This window comes from Salvelinus sp. IW2-2015, linkage group LG23 (assembly GCF_002910315.2).
Source record: "Salvelinus sp. IW2-2015 linkage group LG23, ASM291031v2, whole genome shotgun sequence".
NCBI classification, from domain to species: Eukaryota; Metazoa; Chordata; class Actinopteri; order Salmoniformes; family Salmonidae; genus Salvelinus; species Salvelinus sp. IW2-2015.
Genome location: NC_036863.1, coordinates 31340601 through 31360640, shown reverse-complemented (window position 1 = coordinate 31360640; position 20040 = coordinate 31340601). Strand labels below are relative to the sequence as shown.

The 20040-nt window shown below is 43.2% G+C and overlaps 1 protein-coding gene across 2 annotated transcripts in view; it reads left to right on the top strand.

The window, feature by feature from the left end:
• Window positions 1–9048: 9048 nt before the first annotated feature.
• LOC111950021 (rho GTPase-activating protein 20-like) overlaps window positions 9049–20040 on the top strand; it is a 38720-nt gene continuing 27728 nt past the window's right edge. Inside the window, exons 1-2 of one of the 2 annotated variants that reach the window (XM_023967354.2) lie at window positions 9049–9337; window positions 15463–15545. In XM_023967354.2, the coding sequence (XP_023823122.1) occupies window positions 9263–9337; window positions 15463–15545 (158 nt within the window). In that variant the 5' untranslated portion in view covers window positions 9049–9262. The remainder of the gene's footprint in view (window positions 9338–15462; window positions 15546–20040) is intronic. The other variant, XM_023967355.2, reaches the window with a different exon arrangement.

The following is a 20040-nucleotide window of genomic DNA, read 5'->3' as shown; positions in this document are numbered from 1 at the left end:
GTGTTGGTGATCAGATGCCCACTAGAGCTGCTTCTTCTTGGTTTTAGCTGATAGGAGTGGAACCTGGCGTAGTCGTCTGCTGCTATAGACCATCTGTGACAAGGACTGATGAGTTGTGTATTCCAAGATGCCGTTCTACACACCACTGTAGTACTGCACCATGATTTGCCTGTTTGTGGCCCACCTGTTAGCTTGCACGATTCTTGCCATTCTCCTTCAACCTCTTATCAACGAGCTGTTTACGCACACAGAACTGCTGCTGCCTAGATGTTTTTAGGTTGTAACACCAGCCTTGGTAAACCCTAGACCAAGGGTCTCCAACCTTTTCTAGCATGAGCGCTGCTTTAAAAATAAAAATACATGTCATGAGCTACAATTTTTTTTCCCATCTTTCAAATAGGCACATTCTTATTTTCTCCTCTCCCCTGCAACTCTTCCCCTGGTCCTTAGAGTGGCATACAAGAGAAAGCAGTGCACTGTTTTCTGTCAATATACTTAGTAAAATAATGGTTAATAAACAACTCACCAAATAGCTTTCTCAGTTTTTTTTCCTGGTTTTAGATTTTGTTCTTCACACTCAAAATTACAATTGTTCATAGAGAAACAACCAAATTGGATGTTCTGAGTCCATGTCAAATCTTAAATCACATCAGAAGAACAATTTTTTTGGTCTGGAAGAAAAACAAATTTAGATTTTTGGGGGAATTTCCTTTATTTGTGTATCTGGCCCTTTAATTGTGCATCTAGAACAGGCCTGGGAAATGATTTTCATGGAGGGCTACATTAGAACATATTTTTGACATTGCGGGCCAGAATCAAATTACAGGATTATACATAATGAGTATGACTGTGTTGACAGATACAGTTGAAGTCGGAAGTTTACATACACCTTAGCCAAATACATTTAAACTCAGATGGTTTTGGAGCAGTGGCTTCTTCCTTGCTGAGCGGCCTTTCAGGTTATGTCGATATAGGACTCGTTTTACTGTGGATATAGATACTTTTGTACCTGTTTCCTCCAGTATCTTCACAAGGTCCTTTGCTGTTGTTCTGGGATTGATTTGCACTTTTCGCACCAAAGTACGTTCATCTCTAGGAGACAAAACACGTCTCCTTCCTGAGCGGTATGACGGTTGCATGGTCCCATGATGTTTATACTTGCTTACTATTGTTTGTACAGATGAACGTGGTACCTTCAGGCGTTTGGAAATTGCTCCCAACGATGAACCAGACTTTTCTTTTGCTGAGATCTTGGCTGATTTCTTTTGATTTTCTCATGATGTCAAGCAAAGAGGTACTGAGTTTGAAGGTAGGCCTTGAAAGACATCCACAGGTACACCTTCAATTGACTCAAATTATGTTAATCAGCCTATCAGAAGCTTCTAAAGCCATGACATAATTTTCTGGAATTTTCCAAGCTGTTTAAAGGCACAGTCAACTTAGTGTATGTAAACTTCTGACCTAATGGAATTGTGATACAGTGAATTATAAGTGAAATAATCTGTCTGTAAACAATTATTGGAAAAATGACTTGTGTCATGCACAAAGTAGATGAGCCTAACCGACTTGCCAAAACTATAGTTTGTTAACAGGAAATGTGTGGGGTGGTTGAAAAACGAGTTTTAATGACTCCAACCCAAGTGTATGTAAACTTCCGACTTCAACTGTGTCTACTGTAAATCACGTCCAGATTTGCTACTTAGTTTACTTTTTTAACATGCACAGAAATAAACCACATCCATGTTCTCCTTTTGGTAGGTATTTTCATTATTAAACATGCAATGAACTACACAGAGGGAAAAGTACACTGTGCATTCAGCACCACGGACAGAACTCTTGTGTTAGCGGGTATGCCGAAAAACACAAGAAAGAGAGAGAGCTCAACATTACATTTAAACTACTCAATCAGTATGAGGAGTGAAGTCTCTGATGGGCATTGACTAGAGTAGTGAAGTCAGGTATAGTTTCTGATGTCGCTATGCACAGGATTGCTGAGAGGTGAGAGTCAGTAAGAGATGATCTGTGCCTTGACTTGTTATATTTCCTCACTGAAAATGTATGTTCACCACACCATCTACCTAGAGAGTTTATCTGTATTTTTCGTAGCTGTCTACATACCACCACAGACCGATGCTGGCACTAAAACCGCACTCAATGAGCTGTATACCACCATAAGCAAACAGGAAAACGCTCATCCAGAGGTGGTGCTCCTAGTGGCCGGAGACTTTAATGCAGGGAAACTTAAATCAGTTTTACTTCATTTCTATCAGCATGTTAAATGTGCAACCAGAGGGAAAACAATTCTAGACCACCTTTACTCCACACGCAAAGACACATACAAAGCTCTCCCTTGCCCTCCATCTGGCAGATGAAGCAGATGCTAAACTACAGGACTGTTTTGCTAGCACAGACTGGAATATCTTCCGGGATTCTTCCGATGGCATTTTTGGAGTACACCACATCAGTCACTGGCTTTATCAATAAGTGCATCGAGGACGTCGTCCCACTGTGACTGTACATAAATACCCCAACCAGAAGCCATGGATTACAGGCAACATTCGCACTGAGCTAAAGGGTAGAGCTACCGCTTTCAAGGAGCGGGACTCTAACCCGGAAGCTTATAAGAAATTCTGTTATGCCCTTTGACGAATCATCAAACAGGCAAAGCGACAATACAAGACTAAGATCGAATCGTACTACACCGGCTCCGACGCTCGTCGGATGTGGCAGGGCTTGCAAACTATTATTAGACTACAAAGGGAAGCACAGCCGAGAGCTGCCCAGTGACGAGCCTACCAGACGAGCTAAATTACTTCTATGCTCGCTTCAAGGCAAATAACACGGAAACAAGAATGAGAGCATCAGCTGTTCCGGACGACTGTGTGATCACGCTCTCCGCAGCRGATGTGAGTAAGACCTTTAAACAGGTCAACAGTCACAAGGCCGCTGGGCCAGACGGATTACCAGGACGTGTACTCCGAGCATGCGCTGACCAACTGGCAAGTGTCTTCACTAACATTTTCAACCTCTCCCTGTCTGAGTCTGTAATGTTTCAAGCAGACCACCATAGTCCCTGTGCCCAAGAACACTAAGGTAACCTTCCTAAATGACTACCGACCCGTAGCACTCACGTATGTAGCTGCTTTGAAAGGTGGGTCATGGCTCACATCAACACCATTATCCCAGAAACCCTAGACCCGCTCCAATTTGTCTCACTGTTGGATACTGCACCAACAGATCCACAGATGATGAAATCTCTATTGCACTCCACACTGCCCTTTCACAGATCTGCATGACCCGACTCTGTCTCTTCCAACAGTGAGACAAACTGCCTGTGGTTTTAAGATTTTGCTCTATGAAGTTTACCACTTTAGTGACTGTATCCACAACATGGCTCATTTTTAGTGCACCTCCTGATGAATAATGCAATGCAGGAAAATAATTTTCTGATCTGGGTGCAGCTCAGCTACTTGATCTTGTATCCTTTTCAAAAGGCCAACATTTTTTCCTGTCAAGTTTGGGCACCCGTCAGTGGTCAAATTGGATAACTTTTCAAAACTCAGTCCCAGCTTTGCCACACACTTATTAACCTCCTCCAATAACTCTTTCCATGTGGTTGTGCTCTTCATTGACTGCACTGAAGCAAGCGCCTCTGTAATTTCAAAGTCTGGGGTTATGGCTCGTAAGTATATCGACATCTGCACCGTGTCACGTGCATCACTGCTCTCATCCAGGGCCAAGGAGAAATAAGGTAAAGGATTTCACCTGTCTTTCAATTGTTGTTCCATATTCTCTGCGATGTCCTCAACGCGCCGTGTCACTGTTCGTCTTGACAGGGAAACATTTTCAAACAGCTCTTTCTTGTCAGGGCAAAGTATTGGTGCAGAGTCAGCGAATGGCTTGTTATGTTTAGCAATTTTGTGGGTCAGTACATAGCTAGCTCTCGCAATTCCGTAATTTGCTGAATGCAGTTTTGTGAAAAGTCCTTGCTGCTCTTGCAGCTGAGAAAGCAACTCTTTCGATACACTTGCCTTCTGCTTAGAAGACATATTCCTATATTTCTCTACATGCTGTCTGGAAGTGTCGGGACAAGTTGTAGTCTTTCAAGACAGCGATGCTCTCGTTGCACACTAAGCACACAGCTTTCACTGATACCTCAATAAAGAAATATTTCGATGTCCACTCTTGCTGGAACACCCTACATTCATCGTCTACTTTCCTTTTCTTTGAAATCTTTGAAAAACTAATTTTTGTGCAATTTCTTGCTAGCTTCTATTTGTAACTGTGTCGTGTGTGTCAGCCTGTCAGTCACTGTCTGTCCTCGTGCAGTTGTTATTTATACGTGTCTTCAAAATAAATGTCCCACGAGCGGTGGGAGTTAAATCATTACACAAAGGTGAGTATTCATAGGGCTTTTAATTTGAATAACATAAGTTTTGAAAAACATTACTATCGCAAATTCTTTATGTGATCTGAGCATGATTCTGTGGGCCGTATTGGATCAGGTTGCGGGCCACATACAGCCCCAGGGCCGGCCTTTGCCCAGGCCTGATCTAGACGGTCTATTGATGGTTCTGTACAATTGCTGCTCCTTTCATAGCAAAGTTTGCAAATAACAAATAATAGGTGCAAATGATATACTTACTCTGCCAGGTAAACCTACTTTGCAGTTAACATTTAATTGAGAATGTTTTGGGGAAGGAATTTCTTTCAACACACAAAACGTTTATCAAATCAACTGGCTACACATGAAGTGTAACACGTCGATCATACCGACAGCGACATTGCATTTTGGTACACCAGAATTACATGAATTATCAATGAAACGCTGTGTTTGCCTCGCAGCATTGCGTTTGGTGTGGTGCATACTGTACGTTGGATTTATCGAACGTATGCTTCAAACTGTATGCATAGAAGGCTTGACAGAAATGGTAGCAGAAGGTGAATGTTGAACTTTTGATGATGATGCTGCATACTATTTTGCACAATGACACTGTCAGTGTGTTCAAAGAGATAGACAAATGTGCGCACCACACAGACAGACGGACAATAATGGCAGATACTGGACTCGGCTCACCTGGCATCAACGATCATACCACGCTCAAAGTCGCTTATGTCAATCTAACGTTTAATCGAACAGTAACTGGATGCCTGTCTGCCCGCTTTATATAGCAAGCCAAGGCCACGTGACTCACTGTCTGTAGGAGAAAACTATTTTAGTGAATGGGGTGGTGTACATAATAAACTGGCCGCACCATGACATTCATGCAAATAATATAATATACACTGAACAAAAATATAAGCGCTGTAACGATATGCGCTGAGAGTCGGGAAGCAAGTTCAGGTAGTGAGTGTTTTAATCAAATAAAACATAATCCAAACCAAGAAACACTAACAGCACACAGACATGAAACAGAAACAATGACCCCTGGGGAAGGAACCAAAGGGACTGACATATATAGGGAAGGTAATCAGGGAAGTGATGGAGTCCAGGTGAGTCTGATGACGCGCAGGTGCACGTAACGATGGTGACAGGTGTGTGCTATACCAAGCAGCCTGGTGAACTATAGGCCGGAGAGGGAGCACACTGACAGTACCCCCTCCCCGACGTGCCCGATCGAGCTGCAGGACGCCGACCAAAAGGACCGGGCACCTCTGCTGAGGCACGGGAAACCTGTGAGTCCGGCTGAAACGCGGGAGCATGGCGACCTAGAGCGCCGGAGAGAGCATACGTGATGGTACCCCCTCCCCGGCGCGTATCGGCTCCAGCCGCAGGACGGCAACCAAAGGGACGATCCCGAGGATCAGGAGCAGACCTGTCACCCCTGCTGATGCACGGGAACCTGACAGACCGGCTGAGGCATGGGGGCCTGGCAATCCAGCTGAGGAACGAGAGCCTGATTAGCCGGTGGAAGCAGGGGAGCCTGGCGATCTGGTGAAGGCATAAAAGCCCGACAAGCCAGCTGTAGCAGGGGAGCCTGGCGATCCGGCTGAGGCATGAGAGCCTGTAACGGCTCCCGGACACAACATTCCCACCAAAACAAAAAAACACTCCCTGATGCGCTGAGAGTCGGGAAGCAAGTTCAGGGAGTGAGTGTTTTAATAAACATAATCCAAAACAAGAAACACAGAAATTAAAAAGAAACAATGACGCCCGGGGACGAAACCAAAGGGAGTGACATATATAGGGAAGGTAATCAGGGAAGTGATGAAGTCCAGGTGAGTCTGAAGACGCGCAGGTGCGTGTAACGATGGTGACAGGTGTGCACCATAATGAGTAGCCTGGTGAACTAGAGGCCAGAGAGGGAGCACACGTGACAAGCGCAACAGGCAACAATTGTAAAGGTTTATTGAGTTACAGTTCATATAAGGAAATCAGTCAATTGAAATAAATTCATTAGTGCCTAATTTATTTTAAGTAGGGCAACACATCTCTTTCGCACAGAATTGATCAGGCCATTGATTGTGGCCGATGAAATGTTGTCCCAGTCCTCTTCAATGGCTGTGCGAAGTTGCTGGATAATGGCGGTAACTGGAACACACTGTCGTCCACGTCGATCCAGAGCATCCCAAACATGCTCAATGCGTGACTTCTGGTGAGAATGCAGGCCATGGAAGAACATGGACATTTTCAACTTCCAGAAATTGTGTACAGATCCTTGCAACATGTGGCTGTGCATTATCATGCTGAAACATGAGGTGATGGCGGCAGATGAATGACACGATAATGGGCCTCGGGATTGTATTCGTTGTCCATAACTTATTCCTGCCCATACCATAACTCCACCACCACCATGGGGAACTCTGTTCACAACGTTGACATCTGCAAACCGCTCGCCCACACGACGACATACACGATGTCTGCCATCTGCCCGGGAATAGTTGAAACCAGGATGCATTCATGAAGACCACACTTCTCTTCTGCACGATCCCTCAAAACTTGATACAGCTGTGGCATTGTGACAAAACTGCAAATTTTATGATGAATACCAAGCACTGTATAAACATTCAGAAAATGCATCACATTGTTTGTATACATTATCAATTAGAATATGTACCAATTTTCCTAAGAACAACAATTTAAAATATATATATTTAAAATCAAGCTGAGAATGCATTCAATGACCATTATTACTACATATGGTGAAAATGTTATGGTGAAAAATTATTGGGATCATTAAGTCTGAAAGAAAAACATTATCGTAGCAAAAAGGGAGATATAGTGAATCAGACATTGTGCCTGCACATGTGAATTGAGAATGAAATTGTTGATACCTGACCTGTGCTATTTAGAATATGATGGTAACTGTTAAAAGTGTCAGATAGTAAAACCAGGGCAACCATATTGTGTGCAATTTAAGTTTTAACACAAGTTTGGGGTCCCTCCCTCATATCATAAGGGAAGTATCAAACCACTACCTATCTTTAGTGTTGTTTGAAGAGTTGTTGGTTGGTTGCTTCAGAGATGCAGGTGATTATTTTCCATGATGTACTTCATTAACAATGAACTTCCTATAACACTAATGTACTGTACTTTTGATTTTCAGGCCTTAGGTATCCTGAGTGTTAGCATTTTTCAAAAATGCTAACAGACACTACCAGTCAAAAGTTTTAGAAGACCTACTCATTCAAGGGTTTTTCTTTATTTTGACTAGTTTCTACATTGTAGAATAATAGTGAAGACATCAAAACTATGAAATAACACATGGGATCATGAAATAACCAAAACAGTTTTAGGCAAATCAAAATATATTTTATATTTGAGATTCTTCAAATAGTCACCCTTTGCCTAGATGACAGCTTTGCACACTCTTGGCATCAAAAGTACAGTACATTAGTGTTATAGGAAGTTCATAGTGCAATTGTCAAATCATTGAATAAATTACTAAATGAAAGCTTCTAAGCTGTGGACATATGGATGGAAAGTTAATCCATGAAAATGTCATTGTTCATGTTTGATAGGAGAAGCACATCTGTTGTGGTAATTAAATCCATATCAATATTTGCCTGGCTACCCAAACTCCTAGCTCCAGCCAAACACTACGCCATACCCACGTACGTTAGTTTCTACTCCGCAATGAGGGGGTTCGATTAATCTCGCTCAGGTGCCTGGGTTAGGCCCATGCCAGAACACACATGGGTAAAGCTGCGTTTTGAAAATGAATCTCTTATTGGTTAGAGATGATCCAGTCATTGATTACTTTGTTTTGTACAACCACCCTCATTTTGACGTCACCACCACAAACAACTTCAACAATGGCAGTCTGAGACTGAAATGTATAAAGAACATAGAGCAGTGGAAGAATTCAGTTTGAGTCGTCAGGCAATATCAATATACCCTCTCTCATTAGTACACAGAARACAAACAGGATTGTATTCCAGCAGATTCACTAACTGATTCTCATCAGCTGTAACTGTAGTTTGCCTAAGGTTMACTTGGAAAGTTTAGTTCGTTGTTAAAATTGAATTTACTGTTAATTTTGGCTTTAGTGTAAACTTAAATTGGGAATAAATTATTTGATCCTTTAAGGAAAAAACACTGGAATTTCTGGTGACCACATGTGAAATGTTCCAAAAACACATGGATTCACATGTGAAATTTAATGTGAAATCATGTGATTTTCATGTGGTTTTTCTGTAAGGGATACCAAGCTACAATATATTTTCTATATTTCAATTGATGCATTGATGAAGGTCAAAGGTAGGCCTAACGTTAGTACAATCACACGTCGTTTAGGTGCCGAACAACCTTAATGGACTGTACTAGTGTAACACAATGAGCGGTACCTGTTGCATTAGGAACTTGAATCCTCTCCAACCTCAGTCATACCACAGGAAGAGGTTGAGAGCACTGTGCAGCCTCAACTCACCACAACTCCCTCCTTAGTGCCCCCTGGGTGAAGGCTTGATAATAAAGTGTAACCTGAGAAGGTCCTCCTGACCGACTGTCTGCCCCATCCTCAGTGGGCTGCACACTGGCTACTGTGTGAGGAGACTGGGATGGGATATCCTTATTTAGTCAGTGAGGAGGAAAGAGGGAGGCCCAGCTCAGAAAGCAGTGAGATTTGGGAAAGGGCAGGAAAAGGGTGCCTCTTACGGTACCACTGTAGAGGGCTCTCAGTACAAGCAAATTKTTTTGTCCAACAAAGTGTGACAATGATTTTTTGCTACCTTTAAAAACTTTCCTCTGTAGTGAACGGCAGCATCGAAGTGCACCGGGACATTACACTGACAGCGTTTGTGACCTGCTGGGCTTAAAAAGATGACCCCTCAACAAAGCATTGGCTCCTACTCCAAAGTAAACTGCAATGAATCAAGGATTCCAGAGAAGGAGAAGGTAAGTTCTTCTTACTTCATTTTATTTCACTTTCTACATTAGGTACTGTGCAATCTCAAATCATTGTGTGTGTGTGTGTGTGTGTGTGTATGTGTGTTAGGATGCACGTACATCGTCAAAGTTATTTGTCAAAGACTTGATGAATGTTTAGAAAGTAGATAAATGTTTTGTATTAATTTCTGTAAACCAAGCTGAAAGCTGTATCAGGCTTTTATATAACACGTCCTACAATGTAGATGTACAGTGCCTTCACACCCCTTGACTTTTTACACATTTTGTTTTATTACAGCCTGAATTTAAAATTGATTAAATTGAGATTTTGTGTCACTGGCCTACACACAATAGCCCAAAATGCGAAAGTGGAATTATATTTTTTMAAATGTTTACAAATGTATTAAAAATMTAAAGCTGAAATGTCTTGAGTCAATGAGTATTCAAGCCCTTTGTTATGGCAAGCCTAAATAAGTTCAGGTGTAAAAATCAGCTTAACAAGTCACATAATCAGTAGCATGGACTCACTCTGTGTGCAATGACAGTGTTTAACTAATTTCTGTACTCCACACATACAATTTGTAAGGTCCCTCAGTTGAGCAGTGAATTTCAAACACAGATTCAACCACAAAGACCAGGGAGGTTTTCCAATGCTACGAAAAGAAGGTCAGCTATTGGTAGATGGGTAAAAAAATAAAAGCTGACATTGTCTATTCCACTTTGGATGGTGTACCTCCACACCTAGTCACTACAAAGATAGAGGCGTCCTTCCTAACTCAGTTGCCGGAGAAGAAGGAAACCGCTCAGGGATTTCACCATGAAAGAGTTTAATGGCTGTGATAGGAGAAAACAGAGGATGGATCAACAACATTGTAGTTACTCCGCAATACTAAACTAAATTACACATTTTTTATTCCAGAACACGCATTKTGTTTGCACTAAAGTAAAACTGCAAAAAAATGTGGCAAAGAAATAAATGTATGTCCTGAATACAAAGCGTTARGTTTGGGGAAAATCCAACACAACACATCACTAAGTACCACTCTTCATATTTTCAAGCATGGTGGTGTCTGCATGATGTTATGGGTATGCTTGTCATCGGCAAGGACTATGGAGTGTTTTTTAGGATAAAAATAAACTGAAAAGAACTAAGAACAGGCAAAGTCCTAGAAGAAAACCTGGTTCAGTCTGCTTTCCACCAGACACTGGGAGACAAATTTACCTTTCAGCAGGACAATAACCTAAAACACAAGGCCAAATATWCACTGGTGTTGGTTACCAAGATGACATTGAATGTTCCTGAGTGGCCTAGTTACAGTTCTGACTTAAATCAGATTGAAAATCTTTGGCAAGACTTGAAAATGGCTGTCTAGCAATGATCAACAACCAACTTGACAGAGCTTGAAGAATTTTTTAAAGAATAATGGGCAAATATTGTACAATCCATGTGTGCAAAGCTCAGAGACTTACCCAGAAAGACTCACAGCTGTAATCACTGCCAAAGGTGATTCAAACATGTATWGACTCACGGGTGTGAATACTTATGTAAATCAGATATTCTGTATTTKATTTTCCATAAATTTGCTAAAATTTCAACAACAACAAAAAATCACGTTGTCATTATGGGTTATTGTGTGTAGATGGGTGAGAAATATCAATTTAATCAATTTTGAATTCAGGCTGTAACACAACAAAATGTGGAATAAGTCAAGGGGTGTGAACACTTTCTGAAAGCATCATATCAACAATGGCAGTCTCAATGTATTATCCTCACTTACTTAACATGTTAATGGGTTTGTTTGTGGTCTCTTTTCATCACTCGGCTTGAAAATCCAAGGTTGAAATTGTATGCAACACCCTACACAATACTGTATATACAGTGGCTTGCAAAAGTATTCTCTCCCTTGGCATTTTTCCTATTTTGTTGCCTGACAASCTGGAATTAAAATTGAGTTTTGGGGGGGTTTGTATCATTTGAATAACACAACATGCCTACCACTTTGAAGATTTTTAATTGTGAAACAAACAAGAAATAATAAGAAAAAAACAGAAAGCTTGAGCGTGCATAACTCTTCACCCCCCCAAAGTCAATACTTTCTAGAGCCACCTTTTGCAGCAATTACAGCTGCAAGTCTCTTGGGTATGTCTCTATAAGCTTGGCACATCTAGCCACTGGGATATTTGCCCATTCTTCAAGGCAAAACTGCTCCAGCTCCTTCAAGTTGGATGGGTTCCGCTGGTGTACAGCAATCTTTAAGTCATACCACAGATTCTCAATTGGATTGAGGTCTGGGCTTTGACTAGGCCATTCCAAGACATTTCAATGTTTCCCCTTAAACCACTCGAGTGTTGCTTTAGCAGTATGCTTAGGGTCATTGTCCTGCTGGAAGATGCACCTCCGTCCCAGTCTCACATCTCTGGAAGACTGAAACAGGTTTCCCCTCAAGAATTTCCCTGTATTTTGCACCATCCATCATTCCTTCAATTCTGACCAGTTTCCCAGTCCCTGCCGATGAAAAACATCCCCACAGCATGATACTGCCACCACCATAGTGGTATAGTAGGGGGATAGTGTGCTCGGGGTGATGAGAGGTGTTGGGTTTGGGCCAGACATAGCGTTTTCCTTGATGGCCAAAAAGCGACATTTTAGTCTCATCTGCCCAGAGTACCTTCTTCCATATGTTTGGGGAGTCTCCCACATGCCTTTTGGCGAACACCAAACGTGTTGGCTTATTTTTTCTTTCAGCAATGGCTTTTTTCTGTCCATTCTTCCGTAAAGCCCAGCTCTGTGGAGTTTATGGCTTAAAGTGGTCCTATGGACAGATACTCCAATCTCTACTGTGGAGCTTTGCAGCTCCTTCAGGGTTATCTTTGGTCTCTTTGTTGCCTCTCTGATTAATGCCCTCCTTGCCTGGACCGTGAGTTTTGGTGGGCGGCCCTCTCTTGGCAGGTTTGTTGTGGTGTCATATTCTTTCAATTTTTTTAATAACGGATTTAATGGTGCTCCGTGGGATGTTCAAAGTTTCGGATATTTTTTTATAACCCAACCCTGATCTGTACTTCTCCACAACTTTGTCCCTGACCTGTTTGGAGAGCTCCTTGGTCTTTATGGTGCCGCTTGCTTGGTGGTGCCCCTTGCTTAGTGGTGTTGCAGACTCTGGGGCCTTTCAGAACAAGTGTATATATACTGAGATCATGTGACACTTAGATTGCACACAGGTGGACTTTATTGAACTAATTTTGTGACTTCTYAATGTAATTGGTTGCACCAGATCTTATTCATGGGCTTCGTAGCAAAGGGGGTGAATACATACGCACGCACCACTTTTCCGTTTTTTATTTTGTAGAATAATTTTGAAACAAGCTATTTTTTGCAATTCACTTCACCAATTTGGACTATTTTGTGTATGTCCATTACATTGAAATCCAAGTAAAAATCTATTTAAATMACAGGTTGTAATGCAACAAAATAGGAAAACACCAAGGGGGATGAATACTTTTGCAAGGCACTGTATACAGGGCATTCAGAAAATATTTTTAAAAAATTCTCACACTTATTTACATAGGTATTCAGATGCTTTATTATGCGACTCGAAATTGAGCTCAGGTGCATCCTGTTTCCATTGATCATCCTTGGGATYTATCTACAACTTGATTGGAGTCCACCTGTGGTAAATTCAATTGATTGGTCATGACTCGGAAAGGCACCAACCTGTCTATATAAGGTCCCACAGTTGACAGTGCATGTCAGAGCAAAACCAAGACATGAGGTCGAAGGAATTGTCCGTAGGGCACCGAGACGGCAGTATTGTGTCACAGATCTGGGGAAGGGTACCAAAACATTTCTGCAGCATTGAAGGTTCCTCAAGAACACAGTGGCCTCCATCATTCTTAAATGTAAGAAGTTTGGACTCTTCCTAGAGCTGGCCGCCCYACCAAACTGAGCAATCAGGGGAGAAGGGCCTTGGTCAGGGAAGTGACCAAGAATCCGATGGTCACTCTGACAGAGCTCCAGAGTTCCTCTGTGGAGATGAGAGAACCTTTCAGAATGACAACCATCTCTGCAGCACTCCACCAATCAGGCCTTTATGGTAGAGTGGCCAGACGGAAGCCACTCCTCAGTAAAAGGCACATGACAACCCGCTTGGAGTTTGCCAAAAGGCATCTAAAGGACTCTCAGACCATGAGAAACAAGATTCTCTGGTCTGATGAAACCAAGATTCAACTCTTTGGCCTGAATGCCAAGCGTCACGTCTGGAGGAAACCTGYCACCATACCTACGGTAAAGCATGGTGGTGGCAGCATCATGCTTTGGGGATGTTTTTCAGCGGCAGGGACTGGGAGACTAGTCAGAATTGAGGGAAAGATGAACGGAGCAAACTACAGAGAGACCCTTGATGGAAACCTGCCCTAYAGTGCTCAGGACCTCAGACTGGGGCGACTTTCCAACAGGAAAATGACCCTAAGCACACAGCCAAGACGACGCAGGAGTGGCTTCGGGACAAGTTTCTGAATGTTCTTGTGAGTGGCCCAGCCAGAGACCGGACTTGAACCCGTTCTAACATCTCTGGAGAGACCTGAAAACAGCTGTGCACTCCCCATCCAAACTGACAGAGGTTGAGAGGATCTGCAGAGAAGAATGGGAGAAACTCCCCAAATACACGGGTGCCAAGCTTGTAGCGTCATACCCAAGAAGACTCAAGGCTGTAATCGCTGCCAAAGGTGTGTCAACAAAGTACATAGTAAAGAGTCTGAATACTTATGTAAATGAAATATTTCAATMTTTTTATTTTGCATAKATTTGCAATAAATTATAAAAACGTATTTTGCTTTGTCATTATGAGGTATTGTGTGTAGACTGATGAGAAAACAAATCTATTTTATGAATTTTAGAATTAGGCTGTAATGTAACAAAATGTGTAAAAATTCAAGTGGTCTGAATACTTTCCGAATGCACTGTATATATAAAAGGTTAGAGAAGACACTATGAAAACCCTACACAAACATTACCCAATTAATTCTTCTACATAACAATCCGTGTGCACTTATACTGCATACCAGCTGGATTGTAAAGTAGGAAAGGTTTAAATTGCACATGGTAATCATGCAGATGGACGAACCAACAGAGAAAATATTGAACTTCCGCTTTCATTTAAGAATAGAAAAAGAAAATGAAGGTGAATAAATCAAATGTAAATAGATTTGCAATACCATAGAAAATACTTGCACAGCACATAACACAATATCTCAACCACACAGATTCAATATTGAGMAGTTTAGAACCTCCCTGCAGCATTGTGTAGCTCTACCCCATGGGCTAATAATACTGACGTGGTGGAGAGGGCTTCCTTCACCCCACAGCTGCCTAGCAGAGGCAGGAAACAGATGCAACTATACCACATTCTGCTTTCCATCARTGATGGAAAAAACATGTTATCTTTTATTTTTGCAGTGCTACAATTATATTGTATTGTATTCTATGAGATGCAGTAGCCTACATGGATGATGAGAAAAATATATGACTAACCATGTACCGAGTAGGCCTACAGATATCAATTCCTGGTACTAACTATTTTACAAGAGCTCAACCCAGTGGGCAAAATTGGTTAAAAAGACATCAGGCTTACCATGACTGCTGGACTTCACTACAAATTACATCAGTATGATGTCTCATGCATAGATTTTCTCAATTATAGCCAGGAGAGAATGTAGTCTGCAGATCATATTTCTTTACTTCTTTGCCACTGACTGCAAACTTATTTTCCTGCTGCGTTGTTGTTATAAATTACAGTACATGGTCAAATCAAGGCTCTCCTTGGTAAAACTAGATAGATGAAGGTCATTGCAAACCAAGTCATTATGAAARACAACCCAATGCTTTGAAGGTTGGTCATGTGTAATGAAATAATAACAAAATGCACTAACTGTAAATCGCTCTGGATAAGCGCATCTGCTAAATGACTAAAATGTAAATGTAAACAGTCTCTCCTGTTCCATAGACTACGTTCACGGTAAGGAATCATCTGTTGTTGTTAATTTGGAGGAACTACCCCTTTACCAAGCCACTTTTGGCTCCATGAATGAATGATCTGTTTATTTCATCCCTGATTGGAAAAGCTATGTTTTTCTCACAGAAAATGAGGACAGCACTTCAGCGAAGACATTCTGGCCAATCAGCCATCACAAAGGCATTCAGCAAACCAAAGGGCCACAGCAGGTCAGCCATATTAATAATGTCAAACCATATGTCTGTCTGTCTGTCTGTCTGTCTGCACACTTGTCTCCAGACTTGTTTTCCCTTTTTACTCATGCTACACTACATGACGTATGTGTCACAGATCTGGGGAAGGGTACCAAAACATTTCTGCAGCATTGAAGGTTCCTCAAGAACACAGTGGCCTCCATCATTCTTAAACGTATGTGGACACCTGCTTGTCGTACATCTCATTCCAAAATCACGGGCATTAATATGGAGTTGGTTCCCCCATTTGCTGCCATAACAGCCTCCACTCTTCTGGGAAGGCTTTCCACTAGATGTCGGAACATTGCTGCAGGGACTTGCTTCCATTCAGCCACAAGAGCATTAGGGAGGTAAGGCACTGATGTTGGGCGATTAGGCCTGGCTCGCAGTCGGCGTTACAATTCATCCCAAAGTTGTTCGATGGGGTAGAGGTGAGGGCTCTGTGCAGGCCAGTCAAGTTCTTCCACACCGATCTCGACAAACCATTTCTGTATGGACCTCGCTTTGTGCATGGGGGCATTGTCATACTGAAACAGGAAAGGGCCTTCCCCAAACAGTTACCACAAAATTGGAAGCACAGAATCGTCATTGTATGCTGTAGCGTTAAAATTTCCCTTCACTGGAACTAACGGGCTTAGCCTGAACCATGAAAACATCCCCAGACCATTTGGGGCAGGTAGCATTCTCCTGGCATCCGCCAAACACAGATTCATCCATCAGACTGCCAGATGSTGAATCYTTGGTTCATCACTCCAGAGTCCAGTGGCGGTGAGCTTTACACCACTCCAGCCGACGCTTGGCATTGTGCATGGTGATCTTAGGTTTGTGTGCGGCTGCTCYGCCATGGAAACCCATTTCATTAAGCTCCCGATGAACAGTTATTGTGCTGACATTTCTTCCAGAGGCAGTTTGGAACTCGGTAGTGAGTCTTGCAACCGAGGACAGATGATTTTTACACSCTACGCACTTCAGCACTCAGCGGTCCCATACTGTGAGCTTGTGTGGCCTACCACTTCCCAGCTGAGCTGTTGTTTCTCCTAGACGTTTCCACTTCACAATAACAGCACTTACAGTTGACCGTGGCAGCTCTAGCAAGGCAGAAATMTTATGAACTGACTTGTTGGAAAGGTGGCCTCCTATGACTGTGCCACGTTGAAAGTCACTGAGCTCTTCAGTAAGGCCATTTTACTGCCAATATTTGTCTATGGAGATTGCATTTCTGTGTGCTCAATTTTATACACCTGTCAGCAATGGGTGTGGCTGAAATAGTCGAAGGGGTGTCCACATACTTTTGTATATATAGTGTTTGTTTTCATAGCTCAATTTTTTCTCATGTCAGTGACTGATTGTGTTTAATCATGGTTCAGCCATAATAACTGTCTCATCTGACAGAAAAATGTAAGTTTTTCCAGCAATTGTAATTGTTCAMTGATACAATATTTGTATTACTGTCAGCTTTGCACAGGCCCTGTCGCTGCATTTACCAAGAAAGCAAACTAGAAGCAGACTGGTGACAGGCTTATGTTGTCATGAGTTATTGAACAACATTATGCCATACTGGATATGATATGGTACAGTATATTTTGTCAGTGTACAGCATAAGAATGCATATGCTCCATATGACCATAGCCACGGGAAGTAGGAGTGCTGAGGGTGCTGCAGTACCCCCTAAAACATGCAATTATTATTATTATTTTATTTTATTTTTTCTCCAAAAAGTAGTGCACTGGGCCTTTACTAGTCCTGTATTAGTGGACTGATATAAATGTCTGTAGCACCGGCAAACATTTTTTAAATCCCCCCCACAATTACTTCRTGCGGCTATACGACCTATGGATAGCCTATGGATGTGGTTTTCTATTCTCTCATTTTAATCTATTTAGTTTTTCCAATGACGTTTGTACTGCTCTTGAGCTGTGGAAGGGCTAGCATTTTGTTTCCATGTTTGAACCTCTCTTCTCCAAGCCCTGCTCTAGCTCACTGTCTCAATGACGCATAACGCACACGGCACTCCACAGTCCCAAGGTCTTTAGTGCTGCCATCTGCAAAGAATTCCTGCCTTTATTTGGTCTCAGAGCTTCTCTATCATGGTAACAGCAGCTAAATAGTGAGGAGTAACAAAAACAACCCCTGTGAAATACGGCCTGTGGGGCTCTTGCCATCTCGGATTAGCTCCTACAAAAAAAATGAAGATAATTTAGTCTCCATCTACCTTTTGGTTGGCTTTGTTTACAAAAGATCACTATTAATCGACACTTAATTCTGTAGACATCTAGATTCCCTCCCTCACTGTGCCCTTTTTTGTCTCATAGTCATGAACACTGTAGTACATGATTCTGCATTTGCAGCAACGATCATAGAGATTTCAACATTGATACTAACTCAATCATTGTCATTTGACACCTTTGTGTATGTGCTGGTAGTCCCAGGTGGTACTGGTAGCTCCGTTGTAGTCACTGGCATAGGACACACCCTGCACAAGCTTTTGGGGGCCCAGATAGCATATGAACACGTCATAAACCATTTTAATTTTTTTTGAATGACAGGAAATTAGCTTAGGGATTCTTTAAAGTCTGGACAATCCTTGTCCGGCAGGAGAACTTTATTTGTATAATTGAAAAAATATTTTGTTGCATTATTTGAGCTTAACATTTACAGTTAGGGGGATTTTATTGGGAAAATATTTGTTTTGGGAATTTTCAAAATACTTTCAATATTATTGATTTCCTTGTCAGCTTTATGCTTCGAATTACCCTTGTCCGGAGCAAAGGATCCAKATTTCTAACTCTTCAAAAAAGTGTTAAAGTGTAATTTCTTGCAATAGCCCTCTGTAACTTTAAAGAATATTTCTCTTAAAACTGTGATTGTAARGTTCTTCGTCGGGCGAAAGAGAGGAGGACCAAAATGCAGCGTGATGATTATCCATTTTAATAGAATACTTTAAACAACAAACAAAAACAATAAACCGACAAAATGAACGAAGACGAAACAGTCCCGTAACGTGAACACAGAACACAGAAACACAGTAACAGGAACAATCACCCACAACCCARAAAGACAAAACAGGCTACCTAAATATGGCTCCCAATCAGAGACAACGACTAACACCTGCCTCTGATTGAGAACCATATCAGGCCAAACACATAGAAACAGACAAACTAGACATACAACATAYAATGCCCACTCATATCACACCCTGACCAAACAAAACATAGAAACAAACAACGCAAACTATGGTCAGGGCGTGACAGTGCCCCCCACCCCCAAGGTGCGGACTAAACCTAAACCTAAAGGGGAGGGTCTGGATGGGCATCTGTCCGCGGTGGCGGCTCTGGCGCGGGACGTGGACCCCACTCCACCATAGTCATTGCCCTCTTCATTGGCCTCTTTAGAGCCTCCGACCTTGGACCGAGGACCCTAATAAAAGGCCCCACTGGACTGAGGAGCGCCTCTGGACTGAGGGACGCCTCTGGACTGAGGGGCAGCTCCGGACTGAGGGGCAGCTCCGGACTGAGGGGCAGCTCAGGACGGCTCAGGCGGCGCTGGACAGGAGGGCGGCTCAGGCGGCGCTGGACAGGAGGGCGGCTCAGGCCTGCCAAGGCGCACTGTAGGCCTGGTGCGTGGTGCCGAACTGGTGGTACCGGGCTGGGACACGCCACCACTGGGCGAGTGCAGGGAGCAGGAACAGGGCATACTGGACCCTGGAAGCGCACTGTAGGCCTGGTACGTGGTGGCAGAACTGGTGGCCTGGTACGTGGAGGAGGCACCGGATAGACCGGACCGTGGAGGCGCACTGCAGGTCTCGAGCACCGAGCCTGCCCAACCCTACCTGGCTGAATGCTCTCCGTAGCCATGCCAGTGCGGCGAGGTGGAATAGGCCGCACTGGGCTGTGCTGGCGAACCGGAGACACCATGCGTAGGGCTGGTGCCATGTACCCAGGCCCGAGGAGACCAGATGCGTAGAGCCGGCTTCATGGCACCTGGCTCGATGCCCACTCTAGCCCGGCCGATACGAGGCGCTGCTATGTACCGCACCGGCTATGCACACGTACTGGAGACACCATGCGGATCTCCGCATAACACGGTGCCTGCCCGGACCATCTCTCTCCACGGTAAGCACGGGAAGTTGGCTCAGGTCTCCTACCTGACTTAGCCACACCCCCGTGTGCCTCCCCCAATACATTTTTGGGGCTGCCTCTCTGGCTTCCAGCCGCCTTTCGTGCTGCTTCCTCATACCACCACCTCTCGGCTTTAGCTGCCTCCAGCTCTTCACGAGGGCGGCGATATTCTCCAGCCTGTGCCCAGGGTCCCTTGCCGTCCAGAATCTCCTCCCAGGTCCAGGAGTCCTGCGATTTCGGCCGGTGCTGCTGCTGCTGCTCCGTTACCACGCTGCTTGGTCCTTTGGTGGTGGGTGATTCTGTAACGTTCTTCGTCGGGCGAAAGAGAGGAGGACCAAAATGCAGCGTGATGA